Below are 14,565 nucleotides of genomic sequence, written 5' to 3' on the forward strand. Positions count from 1 at the left end.
AACATCCAGTCAAAAAAGATACATTCTCACGGTGAGCTAAGATTCATGTTTCGAAGAGCGCCCTCTTCCCTTGGTTATGTCGGGAAACTCAAATCGATCAGCATAGTCCCTTAGGTCGACAAGCGTCGAGTTAGAGACCTCAGTGGAAGCAATTAAAGTGAAAAAATGCTTTTCTCTTTTAAAATAGTTTTAACAGGTTATGTGTTTATCTCTGTAGATGATTTAATACTGCTTACCTTTTTTGTTATAGAATTTTTAGTTTACCTTGAGATTTTTTTCTTAACTTTAAGTGGGAAATAACCTTTGGAAAGCTTGCTCCTGGAGTTTTAGAAAACTCTAAGAATGCATAAGGGAAATAGTGGAATTATGACCAAGGGGAAATGTATAAAGGGGAAAATCCACTTACGTGATTCCTTTAATAATCAGTGTCTCTCTGTTGGTGAACATTCCCTTTATCTAAAATGGCCCAATTATTAAAATTCAAAGAATCACGGAGATGAAAATTTTCTGTCTTCTTATTAAACAGTTGTCTTCATTTGAGATCTATTTAACCTTTATGGTGAAAGTGGGTTCCAGACAAATGTCTTTCACATTAGAAATTGTATTAAATTAATTGGAAAATAGATAAACATTGATGATAACAATAAAACAAGAGAAGTGATGAACAATAAAGGTAAATACTTTTTAAATGTTACTCAAACAGACATTCAATAAAACCACATCTTTCAGACAACATAATTATCTGCATCATAAAAAAAACTCTAGAGGTTGAAGTTTAAAATATTGATTGAAAAGCTTCAGTTGGACTTCAAATCAGCCTAAAAAAAATTTCCATCTTAATAAAATAGGCAAAACTTTCCTTTTAAACATTACACTTATTTTTTTTAAAAAAATGTGTTTGCTATTCTTGCAAAAGACCTGAAATGGGTCTTTCAGAAAAGAGGGCCTTTCCCATTTTAAATTGAATCCAACGGAGCAGTGAAGACACAATTTCAAAGCATCCAGAAGAAAAGCAGAATATCCAAACCATGACTCACACGTTTCCAAATACCCAGATTTGGGGGTTGATCTTTCAACAAAACAGGAGGGTTACTGAGCAATTTCATGATGATTTTCAGTTTCCTCCTAGTGTTCTGATGTCATGATAATATACACTGTCCGGAGGAATGTTTAAAGACACAGTTTACTGCCTAGATTTATCTGAACTTCTATGCTTGATTACAGACTTCTAGACATCTTCTGGAAGATGCCTCAAGTGAAGTGAGAAAATACTCTTTGACTTTAGTCACCCAAGTTAATATTCTCATGACTTAAATTGACTTCACATAGTCAAGTGTATGTTACACTCTCAGTTGCCCACTACTGCTAGTCAACACAGCACAGGAATTAATGCATTTTGTGCCTTCAACTCAAATTAAATAGCAAATGCTGCCGTGTGTGAGCTTTTTGGCCAATGAATAAAAACTATTTCATTTCTAATTCTCACCAGAAAGATTTAAATTAAACAGTAACAGATGAATTGGGCAGGCCCAGAATACTAAACAGGAACTGGCAAACGAAATAATCCAGCTCTTTGCTTTTACAATGAAGATGAGAATTGATTCTGCATTGAGAGAGAGAAGTAAAATGCGGACCAAGTGTTTTAAAAAAAGCCTTCTTCAGGAAAAGAGCAAAATAGCACTCAGTGGCATTGCATTGTTAACAAAATTTCTTTATCAGAAACTATAATTTAATATTTAAGTATCTAATTTACATGTGACAAGGTATCATATTCAAAAAATTAAATTGCAACTAGAAAACCATTAACCACTAAAAACGATACCAAACACAACCCAAACATTTATAGGAAAGCAATAGCTAGAATTTGAATTGGAAAAAATGTTTCATATTTGGCTCATTAAACAAAGCATCCATTATAGCCTGTAAAAGAGCATCTCTTCTAACTCACCAAAAGTTTGTAGCGTGAATAACATGTAAAGATGGATTTATTGATTGTATATGCACACGTGTATATATATTGTGGGACATACACTTGTGTGTTGATTTAAAGATATTGTATCTACTGATAACTGGCTGAACTTTGGAAGGTGCTGAAATCCATATTTCTACAGACCTTTGACCCACTTAATAATGTCTTTTTAAAAACAGAAATTACATAAAATACTCTGTTTTTTATTAACTGAATATTTTCTTAAGCATAATAATAGACAGTGAAGGAATTGCACTTATTGTAAAGGTACAGTAAGGTGTTAGATTGCAGCTCAGCCATCAAAGACCAGGGACGTAGTACTGATAAGTTGTGCATTATATGCAGATGATGATGGCCATTGAAATTAAAATGAGAGCAACTAGTTACAGAACAAATAAGGGTGTAACAGAAGAAAACATGCACTACTTCTACTTTAATGCAAAACTAATTTCTCCCAGGACACCAACCATTTGACCTTCCTTACACAAAGAAACAGGTTCTGCACCCTTGGCAACACGGTAGACTTGGACTTCTGTATTCTAATTCTAGTTCATTGTCTCTGAGTGTGCTGTTCCAGTGTCATCTCCCTCAGCCGCCCTTGAAATTCTGGAGCATCTACAATATGACAGTCTCTTGGTTGGGTTTCGTTGAGCCTCAATATACCCTTCAGTTCTATATAAATAGGGTCCATTATTCATCTTCTTCTGGTTCCTGTGGTAACACAGATATTTCTTCCTTTAAACAATCACTGAAGAATCTGAGAATTGTACTGTAGAGATGATATTTGCTCTTCTCAGATACGTTATGACCTTCATCCGGGTAGACCTAAGATAATGAATGCAAAGGAGATTTAAAGTTATCAAAGCAAATATCGTCCCTTAGAATTCATTCTTCTAGCCCCAATACCAAGGGAACTTTGGAAAATGAAGTCTAACCAAAATCTCACTTAAGTTCTTTATGTTACACTTTTCTTTTTTATAATAATCATATCATAATCAACATTTGAGACAAACTACAATTTTTATGTACTTAAATTAGGATTTGTTAGCCAAAAAAAGTACAGCTTTCCATGTTCACTCTGATCAAGATGGCATTAACAGTCCCCTCAGCTTGACTAAATTTTAGACAGTTTCTTCCTGACTAAGGGCCCCTGACTTCCCTTTGCTTAGAGCATTTAACTTAGAAAACTTGCATTCTAAATTCATTCTCTGAACCTTTGAAATATATGTGAATCTTCTTCCAGACTCTTGCCAGTTTTATAATCCAGGAAATTTCTTTCTCAAAGGCCTGGGAACCATCTCTTTGAAACGCAATCATTGAAGGAGATCGCACTCCCATCTCCCAGGCTCTGTGGGAGAATAGGACCCTTTCTCCAAGTGGTAAAACTATCTTCTGTCATAAAGACACAAGAAAGCTTACTTTTCCGTTTGGTAAGGCCAATTACCAAACACGGACGGACTCTGAGTTCCTCCACCCCAGCTCTTTAAAGCTCTCTAGACTTTTGCTTCAAAATAGTTGTTTAGTTTTTCTTCCTTATTGCAGTAGTCTTGAATAAAATCTTCCTTGTCTGTTTAATGTTGTGTGGTGCAATTTTTACTTTGACAATGTGCTTTCCAATATAAATGACACTTAGTGAGTTTTCTAAAATACAAATACAAATGTTGTCACATCAATTTCTGGGTGTAAAGTTTTTAAATAGTGCCTCACTGCCTATGAGTAAAGCCCCATACTCCTTCACATTGTTTATGGTTTGACCCACCATCTGTTTATCTCTACATCTTCATCTTTCATCATCCTAGCCCTGGTTCCTGTGTTTTAGATATGCTGAACTGTTTTTTGTTCTTCCAAGTGCTGAGAAATTAAAATTACTTTTTTCCCTTCTGTGACTCCTCCCTCAACTGAAAGTTCCTTGACGGTATAAAGTATATCTTATTGACTCATCTAGCATAGTGACCACTGTAAACTAAGTCCTTGATAAATATTTATTAAATGTGGTTGAATGTATAGATATGAACCAGATTTTGCCCTCTTTTTTCTCATAACATTTACTCAAATCACTCTTTTCCCCCACTTTTCAAGATAAGCGTGATGGAAAATGAGAAAAAGACAAAAGGACTAGAAAGGGAATAGGAAATTATTCTTTTAAAAGAATTCATTATCAGTGGTATGAACAAAAATATGAGAAGAAAAAGACATTTTTTGAAGGAGTTTATGTGCAGTTCACTTGTAAAGCATGAACTGACCCAGGATAAATACACGCATTCTTTCTGTAATTAGGAAAAAAGAACACAATCTTTGGTACCTAAAAAACACAGTGAAAAACAATAGCATGGAGGATGGAGTAATCCAGAGGCTGTGTTCCAAATCTGACAACTAAAACACTATGTTTTAGGAAAACATATTCTTCTCAAAAAGTGACTTACCTGCATAGTATAATTCACTCCCGCTTTTATTAGGTGTTTGATTAATTCTGCTGAATGCTGGAAATGAACTTTTGCTGCAAAAAATTAAATTATGATATTTGAAGGAAATACATTTCTTAGGATCAGAACTTTTCTATATTAGTTTTTCAAAGAGACTGAGTATTTTACTTTACATATATTGCACATTTAAAAGACTGATAAGTGGCTTTAACTAGGAAACCAGCAGATACAATGGTAATAAAACATTGAGATTTGCATTATAAAAAAATACACTGAAACAGGAGCTACTACTAAGGCTCTACTTATTGTACAGGATGGTGTTTAGTATACTTTACTATTTATCATTTATCTACAATTACTCACATATTTTATACCGTTATAACAATTTTAACATGGTGAATGCCTTTCTGGATAGGAATATAGCAATTCAGCTTTCTGTTCTTTTCTGAGGATTACGAGGGCCCAGTCTCAGTTAGACCTTGGCATTCTGTTTGTTTTTTAATTAGAAAACAATACCTCATGTTGAGAACATAGAGCACACATCTCATTATTCAAGGGCTAAATATTTATTGTGGATCCTACTGGTTTCTCCTGTTTCCTTCCAGCTTCCTTCTGCCTGAACCTAAGGTCCAAGACTCTGAAACAAGCAGCACAGCAGACTGGGGTTGGGTGACGGCATTGGCTGTAACTAGCTACGAGGAGTTGGACGAATCACTCAGATCTCTTTGTACAGCACTTTGCTCATATGATGGTCTGGGTTATTCATTCCTACACCATGTGCATATTCAAATTTCTGTAAATAACTTTTTTTTGTTTTCTGAGGAAGATTGTCCCTGAGCTAATGTCTATGCCAATCTTCCTCTATTTTGTATATGGGACACCACCACAGCATGGCTGACAAGTGGTGTAGGTCTACACCTGGGATCTGAACCTGTGAACCCAGGCTGCCAAAGCGGAGCATGCTGAACTTAACCACTACACCACAGGGCTGGCCCCTGTAAATAACTTTTAAGGTAACTTTTTAAAACTGTCTTTGTAAAACTAGGACAGCTTTAGCAATAGCTTAAGCTTCTTCATTGTGATAATTCTATAATACTGAATAATCCTACTAAGTAGCAGACAATAAAAGATTCCAAATGATTATCTAAATCTTTTTAAAATCCACCCAACATTTTTTTCAACATCTTCTATTGTACTTAATGGCAAAATTACCACATCCTCTCTAAATAACTTTACAAATTGCTTTGTAAATATAAGCACTAGAAATGCTAGTTAATAGGGGCAATGACTGAGATAAATGATCCCTTATGTAACCCAACTGTTCATTGTAGAAAAAAATTTGAAAAGAACCCTGTCATTTCTCTGTATGGATACAGCTGAAAACATAAATGAATAAATGGATTTTCCAATTGGGTTTTTTTCTGTTTAGTTTCTGGGACAAAACTTGTTGATAATTGCCATTTGTCCCCTTCCTAAAACTAAACATGGACATTAAAGTGAACTGTTTTACTGATAATTTTGGAAGATAAAATTAATAATCATATAGTTATATTGTCATTGATTTAGCACCTATAATCCACCAGTCCCATATGGGGTGTGTGTGTGGTGTGTGTAGGTGTGCGTGTGCAAACACACAGGAGTGTTTCCTCTGATCTGAAGTGGCCAGTGCTGAACCTCTGCTTTGCTCTATCAGGTGGGGGAAGCACCAGGCCCATGACTGAGAGTCAGATAGGTATAACATGATTTACCTTAATAGCTTCAATGTACTGACAGAGAAATTTGAATAACATGAATATATTCTAGGGTCATGGCAAGACATAAAATAATTTAACCTTGAATATAATTTATTCCTACAATTGAAGCTTCAAAGCATAATGAATAAGATCCTCAATGCTGGCTTCAAATCCCCTTTCTACAAAACAACAACTTTGTGATTTTCAGCAAGTTGTATAAATTCCATATTTATTTTCCCAATCTGCTAAATAAGAAGAGCAATAATACCTACTGCATAGTATTTTTGTGAAAAACAGATGTTATACTATTAAAAGCTTTTGGCACATTTTCTGACATATAATCAGTACTTAATAACTGCTACTCAATGTTATCACTGTTAATATACACATAAGCTCTTCATACCTTAGAACAAAATTTCAATATTCTTTTAAAATGTTTATGCTCTTTCATCATGTTGCACCCTACACAGGTATTATATAATCTAAGTCGTTTTAAAAATTTTATAATAGTTTTAGATTTTCAGAAAAGTTGCAAAGACAGTACAGAGAATTCCTGTATATCCCTTGCCTAGTTTTCCCTCTTGTTACGTTATTATGGTACATTGGTCACAACTAAGCAACATTTACCTTTTTTTTACCTACCCCCCTCCAGGAAAGATTGGCCCTGAGTTAACATCTGTTACCAACGTTTCTCTTTTTTTTTTTTCTCCCCAAAGCCCAGGTACATAGTTGTATATTCTAGTTGTAAGGCCCTGTAGTTCTTCTACGTGAGCCACCACCACTGCATGGCTACTGACAGACGAATGGTGTGACTCTGCACCCAGGACCTGAACCCAGGCCACCAAAGCAGAGCACATGGAACTTTAACCACTAGGCCATCAGGGCTGGTCCCAACAACAAAGAAACATTTAGACATCATGTCTCCTTATCTTCTTTGGGTCTATGAGAACTTTTCAGACTTTCTTTGTTTTTGATGACCTGGACAGTTCTGAGAAGTACTGGTCAGGTGTTTGGTAGAATGTTCCTCCGTAGGGTTTGTCTGATGTTTTTTCTCATGGTTAGACTGGGGTTATGGGTTTCTGGGACAAGAACATAGACATAGTGTGCCACTCATGAAATCATATCAAGGGTGCATCCTATCAACGTGACTTGTCACTGCTGATGTTGACCTGGAGCCCCTGGCTGAGATGGTATTTGTCAAATTTCTCTGCTATGAAGTTACTCTTTCTCCCCCTTTCCCTACAGTACACTTTTGGAGCAAGTCACTAAGTATAACCCACTCTACTGGGGGAGGGAGGAGAGGTAAGCTTTTCCTCCTAGTGGGAGAGTATCTACATAAATTATTGGGAATTCCACCTAAGGGAGATTTGTGTCTTCTCCCCATTTACCTATATATCAGCATTGATCTGAGCTCTCATTTAACTATGGCCTCACATGCTCAAAAGTTAAATTCAAAACCTGGTATGATCTTTGCTGTAAGACTTCTTTAGTTATAGTCTTTGTAAAATGGGGTAAAAGTACTGAGGCAGGGAGGGGTGGACCAACAAAAACAAGTTCAAGATGTAGGAAATATTTATTCAAGGCTTTGACTCTCTTTGCTCACTTGTCAGGTAGCCTTGGATAAATCAGTTTCGCCTTTGAAATTGATTTTTGTCATCTGTGAATGAGGCTATAAATACTCAGCATTGTTACAAAGTTTCATACAGAATAATAAAAAAATATAAATTCTTTGAGCCCTGAACACTTCATGTGAATATAAAATGATATTATTTATTACTAGTAATATCAATCATATCCACCTCCAATGTGTAAAGTGATGAAAAAATGAGAGGTGATATGAAAGTGGTTTTTCTAAAGTTTTTGTTTTAACTTAAGTGGGCCATCTCACCAGAATGTCATCTCGGTGATGGCACTTTCTGCTATCCTATTGTTTCCTGAGTTATTTTGCATTTGAGGTAGGCTTGATGACATTGTTGTAGCAGTCACTAGCCACATCTGGTTATTTAAATTTAAATTAATTAAAATTAAATGAGATAAAAAATTCAGTTTCTCAGTCATACTAAACACATTTCAAGTGGTTAAGAGCCACATGTGGCCAGTGACTACTGCGTTTAACGACACAGGTAGAACATTTCCATCATCCCAGAAAATTTTATTGGGCAGTGCTGCCAGTGAGGCCCATAACTTTCTCTCCTCTTAGTCCTGACTTCCTTCTTCCCACTTCCCATCAGGCATTGGACTCTTTGTGTCATTCTTCTTTGCTCTCTTCCTCAGCAGGTTTATAGGGCCCCCAGTAAGCAAGTCCTTGAACATACCCTTTTGTTCAAGGTTAGACCCTATCAATCTGTAGCAGCAAATATACTACTTACTGTCGGCAGTCCCATGAATTATTAATATATTTTCTTCTTTTAAGCCATGAATATTATGTAGCACACTGGATGCCTATAAAGGAAAACAGAAGAATCTGTGTATATAGATCTACCTATATTTGCATTTTGACTGCATTTTTAGAAGAAAAATACTCTTTTTTCTTCATTATTTTTAAATTAGTTACCTGGTACGTGCTTTCTTCTTTAGATGGCATACCAAGGTATCTTTCAGAGAAAGCTGAGGCTGTGACCCAAGAAAACAGACATTTAATAATAAACTAAAAACTATTGGAGTAGCATATTCCATTATTTAATCTCTACGTTTCACATTTGATTGTCATGCTCCAGTGATACTGACTAAATCAGGGAGATGATAAACAGCTGAAAGCATCTCTGATAAGAAATGATAAATGAGCTCAATGGACCTCCTCTGCATTGGGACTTTCTTTTCTACAAATCAATACGTTATATTAGGTCAGTCTGTAGGAAGTGCTCACCATACAACTTCAAGTCTGTGATGGGCGCAATCACTGATCCACATTTAAAAAGCTTTTCATCTGATTTTAAGATCATTGACGCAATGTAGCCACCATATCCCTGGCAGAATAAAAAAAAAATAATTGTAATAATTATTTCTGGAGACATTTTTAGCTTTTGATCACTGTTTGGTAATATACATATCAGAATGTCTCATAATGTCCCAGACTTGAGCAAAGAATACACTAAGATCACTTTGTCCAGATGAAAATTTTGAAAAGAGTTGTTTAAAGTTTTATATAACAAGCTATTTTAACAACCTTAAGAAAAATATAAAATTAACTAAATATCACCGTGTCAAATATTTGCTCTTCAATTTCATACAGTATATCTGCAAACAGCCCCAAATAATTTGAAGCTAGGGAAATATAGCACTTACTAAATTATATATATTTTTAGGCAAATCACATACGTATATTTAATAAAACATTTAAGTTACGATGGTTATGTAGAATTGGGAAAAGAGAATTAAATACTTAAAATCTATCATCACAAATACGGATTCTGTTTTCAATTCCACACAACTAAGTATTTTAAGGAAATGGGATATGATAAACAATGTTACTAGTTAGATGAGTTGGATTACTGTTTAAATTTAATTTTTAAATATCCTCCTGCAATGTTTTTGAACTAGTATAATTATATTCTTAAAAAATAAATCAAAGCATCAGTTTTCTTTTGAAGCCCATGAGCTGACCAGAAAACTTCCAGAGGAAATTTTAACAGTTATAGTGATACTAGGCTCAGGGAATGACCTGATGAATTATCCATTCATTTTAGAAATTAATTTTTAGCTGTGTTCTTCATCTTGCTGGACATCGTAGTATCCTGAAAATTATTAAAAAATATTAACACTCAGGCCTTGGCCCCAGACATTCTCATGCAATTGATTCATGATGAGGTCTACTTTTGAAAGATTTCCAGATGATTCTAGTGTTGTTCAGTGCTATAGGAATCTGTTATTCTCACTAACTTCTTGAGATGAGAAATAGAAACATTTCACTTATGCTTATTTGAAGCATCATTTAAAAAATGGTACATGAAAGTCCAAAATGCAGTCAGACATCACTGAAGTGGCTGAGAGAACATATGTGAAGAGCAGCAGAATACGCCATCCCAAAATATGCCACTTTGGCATATTGATTAGTTTGAGCTGTAGGAACTTGAAAAACAGCAAATGCAGAAAGAAGCTTTCTCTGAATTCCCCTTATTTGTCTAAAGACAAATCTTCCAAAATGAACTCAGTTGTCACAGATGCCCTCCCCAGGGGATCACCAACCAGGAAAGATTGACTCTTGTCACAAGAGAGGAGAGTAGAGGCCAACACCACACACGGACAAACTTTGTCACAAATTGTATCTCCCATCTATTCTTCCAAGGTCCCATTCATCTTTCCTAACAATCATTTACTCTCTCCTAAAAAGCCTACATCTTTCTCCCCTTTTCCTATTAAAATGGAATTTAAGCTTGAATTCTAAGCCACCTCAAAGAGTTACTCAGTTTCCCTGGTTTCTCTCATGTAGACATGAGGTATACAGGTCAATAAACTTTTGTTGTTTTTTCTCATCAATCTGTCTATTACAGGGAGTCTCAAGCAAGAACTCAGAAGGGAAAAGGGGAAACTATTTTTCCTTACCTACATATGTCTATTTTGTCCTGGAATATTTGACTAGTTTCCAGAAGATTGAACAAAGCTTCTCCAACAATGAGGAACTGAGGGAAAGAAAATTATCCTTCATAGTTAAGCCACCATGGAGTACCTTTGCTCAGTCTCTTTGGGAGAGACAAAAATAGCCTTAGATCAGCAAAATTTGAAAGTAACAGGCTTAAATTTGTTAACACATCTAAATAAAGGAGTGGAAAGGAGGGAAAATAATTTCCTTCTACCTTCTGGGTTCTTGGCTGAGATGTTTTGTAACAAAAGACAGACTGACAAGAGAAAGATAAACGGAAGTTTATTAACATGTATGCCTCACGTACACATGGAAGATACCCAGGGGAACTGAGTAATACCCTGAAATGGCCCAAGCCACCATCTAAATACCATCTTTAGTCAAAGACAAAAGAAAGATATTGGAGGAAGGGCAGTTATGAGAGGTTGCCACGAAAAGAACAATAAACAAGGGTAAGGCTTGTTATGAAGATTGAAGTCAGCGCCTTCTCCACTGATGAGTTTCTTATGATTTAGAGTCATCCTTCTCTTCTTGGTACAGAGAGGGGGAGACAAATGGAGATTTCTTTCATGAATGAAAACATCCTTTACAAAAGGGTAACTTCTATGTTTTCAAAGCTTCTCCTGTGTCTGGTCTTTCTTAAAATAATCAGCTCAAAATAACCTTTATGTCAAAGTCACATATCTGGGGTGGCGTATTCTGCTTCCCTTCAGAAGTATGAAATGGTAGTATGAATCATGCAAAGCAAGTAAATAAATATTATAGAGCAAAAGTGTGGAATGCCCTTGAAAGTTCTGTCCCTAGAGGGAGCCTTTCTAGTGTATTGTTTTTAGTTCTCTGTATGCAGATGAGATCAGGGTGTTGCAGCCAAGAGGTTTCAAGTAGTTCCCATGGGCCAATACTCTTCCCATAGTGAGAAATGCATCTTGGTTGATGTACATCTTGGTTGATAACTTTTCTGGTTCTAATTCCACATTGGCCAAGCAAATTTTCAACTGACTATGATTTGTTTATATACATAAACTGACTACTGAGAGAATACTTGAGTATTCTAATCCTTGGAACAACTGTACATCACATTTAAATAATATAAATTAATAAATAGGTATTAATGGTAATTTTTTTTTATTGTTTTTAGGAAGATTAGCCCTGAGCTAACTGCTGCCAATCCTCCTCTTTTTGCTGAAGAAGACTGGCCCTGAGCTAACATCCATGCCCATCTTCCTCTACTTTATATGTGGGACTCCTGCCACCACATGGCTTGCCAAGTGGTGCCATGTCCGCACCTGGGATCCGAATTGGTGAATGCCGGGCCATGGAAGTGGAATGTGCACGCTTAACTGCTGTGCCACTGGGCTGGCCCCAACGGTAAAATGTTTTTTAACTCAATTTCACATGATTCTCAGAGTCTGATTATCTCTAGGAAATAAGAAGAATGGACCAAAGGAGGGGCAGATCCTAAAACAGTGCATCTCAACTCGAAGTTCATTCAAACCACTTGGGAATCTTGTTAAAATGCATATTCTAATTCAGTAGATCTAGGGTGGGTTAAAAGATTGTGTAGTTTTAACAAACTCCCAGGGGATGCCTATACTGCTAGTCCATATTTTAAATAGCAAGTTTTCCTAGCATAATAGTATAATAAAGATACCTACCAAAACATCTTCCTAGCTTCTGCCAGCATTCCCTAGACCAGTGGAGCTGCAAAAATGTATCAATGCCCTCAAAAACAATTCAATCAATCTGTGGAGAATGGACTGTGGAGCAATCCACGTGATTCTAAAGAGAAACTAGGGCTGTAAATCATTGCTGCTGCGCAGGAGTTGTATTTTACTATTTTTTTAGATATGAAAATTTTGGATTAATGAAGCTAAATACTCTTTAAGACTTAATGATAGTGAAAGCTGTTGAGTAAAATTCTCTACAGGCTTTAAAAACCTGATCCAAAATGCTGCTTTAATTTGATTTATTTCAGAGAAATAACTTCTATTTTTAAAGGAAAATCAACACCGGCAGGAATTAGAATAAATTAAATTTTAATTGCTCACCTTCCTCTCTACCACTTCATATTTAGTCACTGAATGTAAGAGTAGATCATGAAAAGGTTCTTGGAAAATATATTCCAGAAGAGGGTAGAAATCAGATGTAAGTTCTAGCTAGACGTAAAGACGGTGATTTTAATTTTCAAAACAACTCTCATCTATCTATCAGGAACATGCCACAAACTAGGAGTCATCATATTGACTCTGTAGTCAATTAGAGGATATTTTTTATTTGATTTAAATAAAAAAGTCAATAGTTAGTATAGGCTGCTGTGTTTCAATTGTGCTGTCATTTCATTGGTTTCTCATTGGTCAGCTTTTTTCATTCATTATAACTGTTATGTCATTTCCATTTAGAAAACATTTCAGCATTACTTATAAACTTTTAATGAATTTATCTTATTTTTAAAAAAATCTTGTTTACCCATAAAAGATTTGTGAAATATTGAAATGAAATTGGATATAAAAAGGCAAAAGTTATCTTCTATGCTGGCTGAAGTTTATCTCCTCTATTTTCCTCTAGTATCCATGTGATAGTTTTGAAAGGTTATGCATTCATTTAATCAGTGCTTTCCTGTGTTTACAGGCCCATCATTTCAATAGGTAGAAAATAGGAGGAGTATTGTCTAAAAATATATATTATTTGACACAGACCATTCTTAGAAATCCTATCAGTCTGTTCCTGAATCAGCTTACATGGTCTGAGAGCATAGATTAGAATTGCTCTCCAAACTCTGAAAGATTAAGCTAGAACAAATAACGCACAGCACAAAAAATATCAGCCAATTTCTTGGAGTTCACTGTTTCAGCTTTATGAACACCCACAGTGAAATGTACCTCAGGACTTCTAAGTAAATTTAGTTTCTGCTGGTAAAGTCAATTATAATGGATGAAATTAGCTAGCTGGACAGATGTAGATGCAGAGGTAGCTGCATATATAGATATGTCAACCATAAAACAGGATGGATTTTAGACCAAAAGGAGAAAAAGCAGGAACCGGAAATTCAATCAAATATTGATGAATATAAAGAAAAGAAGTTGATGAGAGATGGGAAATTCCTGGCCCTAGTGCTTCCATTCATCCTGCTTTTCCCAGAGGGACTATCTCAAATGAATCATACCATTTTTCATTCTGAATTCTAACTCAGCCTGGAATCTGACACGGTGGCTCTGCTTTAGCCTCATTGGTGGTAAAAAACATGTGTGGCGAGTCCATTCCTAGCATTTCATGAAACTGATAACTCACTCCTCAACTGAGAGCAAAACAAAACTAAGCAAAAACAAAAAGTAAATACAAAGTGGTGGCTAAAAAAAAAGAGAGAGTCGGAGAACCACTAAAACAGAAACTAAAAATAATTTTAAATGCAATCTTGAATGGGCACAAAAGTAATGAATCCCGAGAGGCCAGATACAAACTGAAAACTGGAAACCAGAGAGGCAGACAAGCATAAAGCTGGAGTTTTTTCCAAATGCAAGTGATTCTGACTTTCTGCTATGATGGTATCTTTAGTGGATGGGGTACACAAAATGCATAGATTCCACACAATGCGTCTAAAAAAAGTCTGCATAAGACTAGACCCCTAAAGGATTGTCTAAAAATGACAAGAAATAAGCATGCTGCACAAAAAGGATTGGTGAAAATGTTTTTGCTTTTTTGTTTTCCCTTCCTGTCATGAACTTTTACTGAGCTATTTAAAAATAAATTAATCTGGACTAAAACTTTCAGCCATAAGTCTACACTGGGGTTTGCAGATCCAATTTACCACACAGGTGTGATGAAAAGAAAAACAAAACACAATACAAAAATGCAAATGTAAGA

General features: G+C 35.6%; 1 protein-coding gene across 4 annotated transcripts in view; it reads right to left on the bottom strand.

Moving 5' to 3' along the window:
* Window positions 1-1,954: 1,954 nt before the first annotated feature.
* DPP10 (dipeptidyl peptidase like 10) overlaps window positions 1,955-14,565 on the bottom strand; it is a 1,231,994-nt gene continuing 1,219,383 nt past the window's right edge. For all 4 annotated transcript variants that reach the window (XM_070241800.1, XM_003363234.5, XM_070241801.1 and 1 more), the window contains 5 exons: window positions 8,992-9,091; window positions 8,680-8,738; window positions 8,495-8,567; window positions 4,393-4,466; window positions 1,955-2,794 (listed from right to left, as the gene is read on the bottom strand). In XM_070241800.1, coding sequence (XP_070097901.1) covers window positions 2,660-2,794; window positions 4,393-4,466; window positions 8,495-8,567; window positions 8,680-8,738; window positions 8,992-9,091 — 441 coding nt within the window. In that variant the 3' untranslated portion in view covers window positions 1,955-2,659. The remainder of the gene's footprint in view (window positions 2,795-4,392; window positions 4,467-8,494; window positions 8,568-8,679; window positions 8,739-8,991; window positions 9,092-14,565) is intronic.

Source organism: Equus caballus, chromosome 18 (genome assembly GCF_041296265.1).
Source record: "Equus caballus isolate H_3958 breed thoroughbred chromosome 18, TB-T2T, whole genome shotgun sequence".
Lineage (NCBI taxonomy): Eukaryota > Metazoa > Chordata > Mammalia > Perissodactyla > Equidae > Equus > Equus caballus.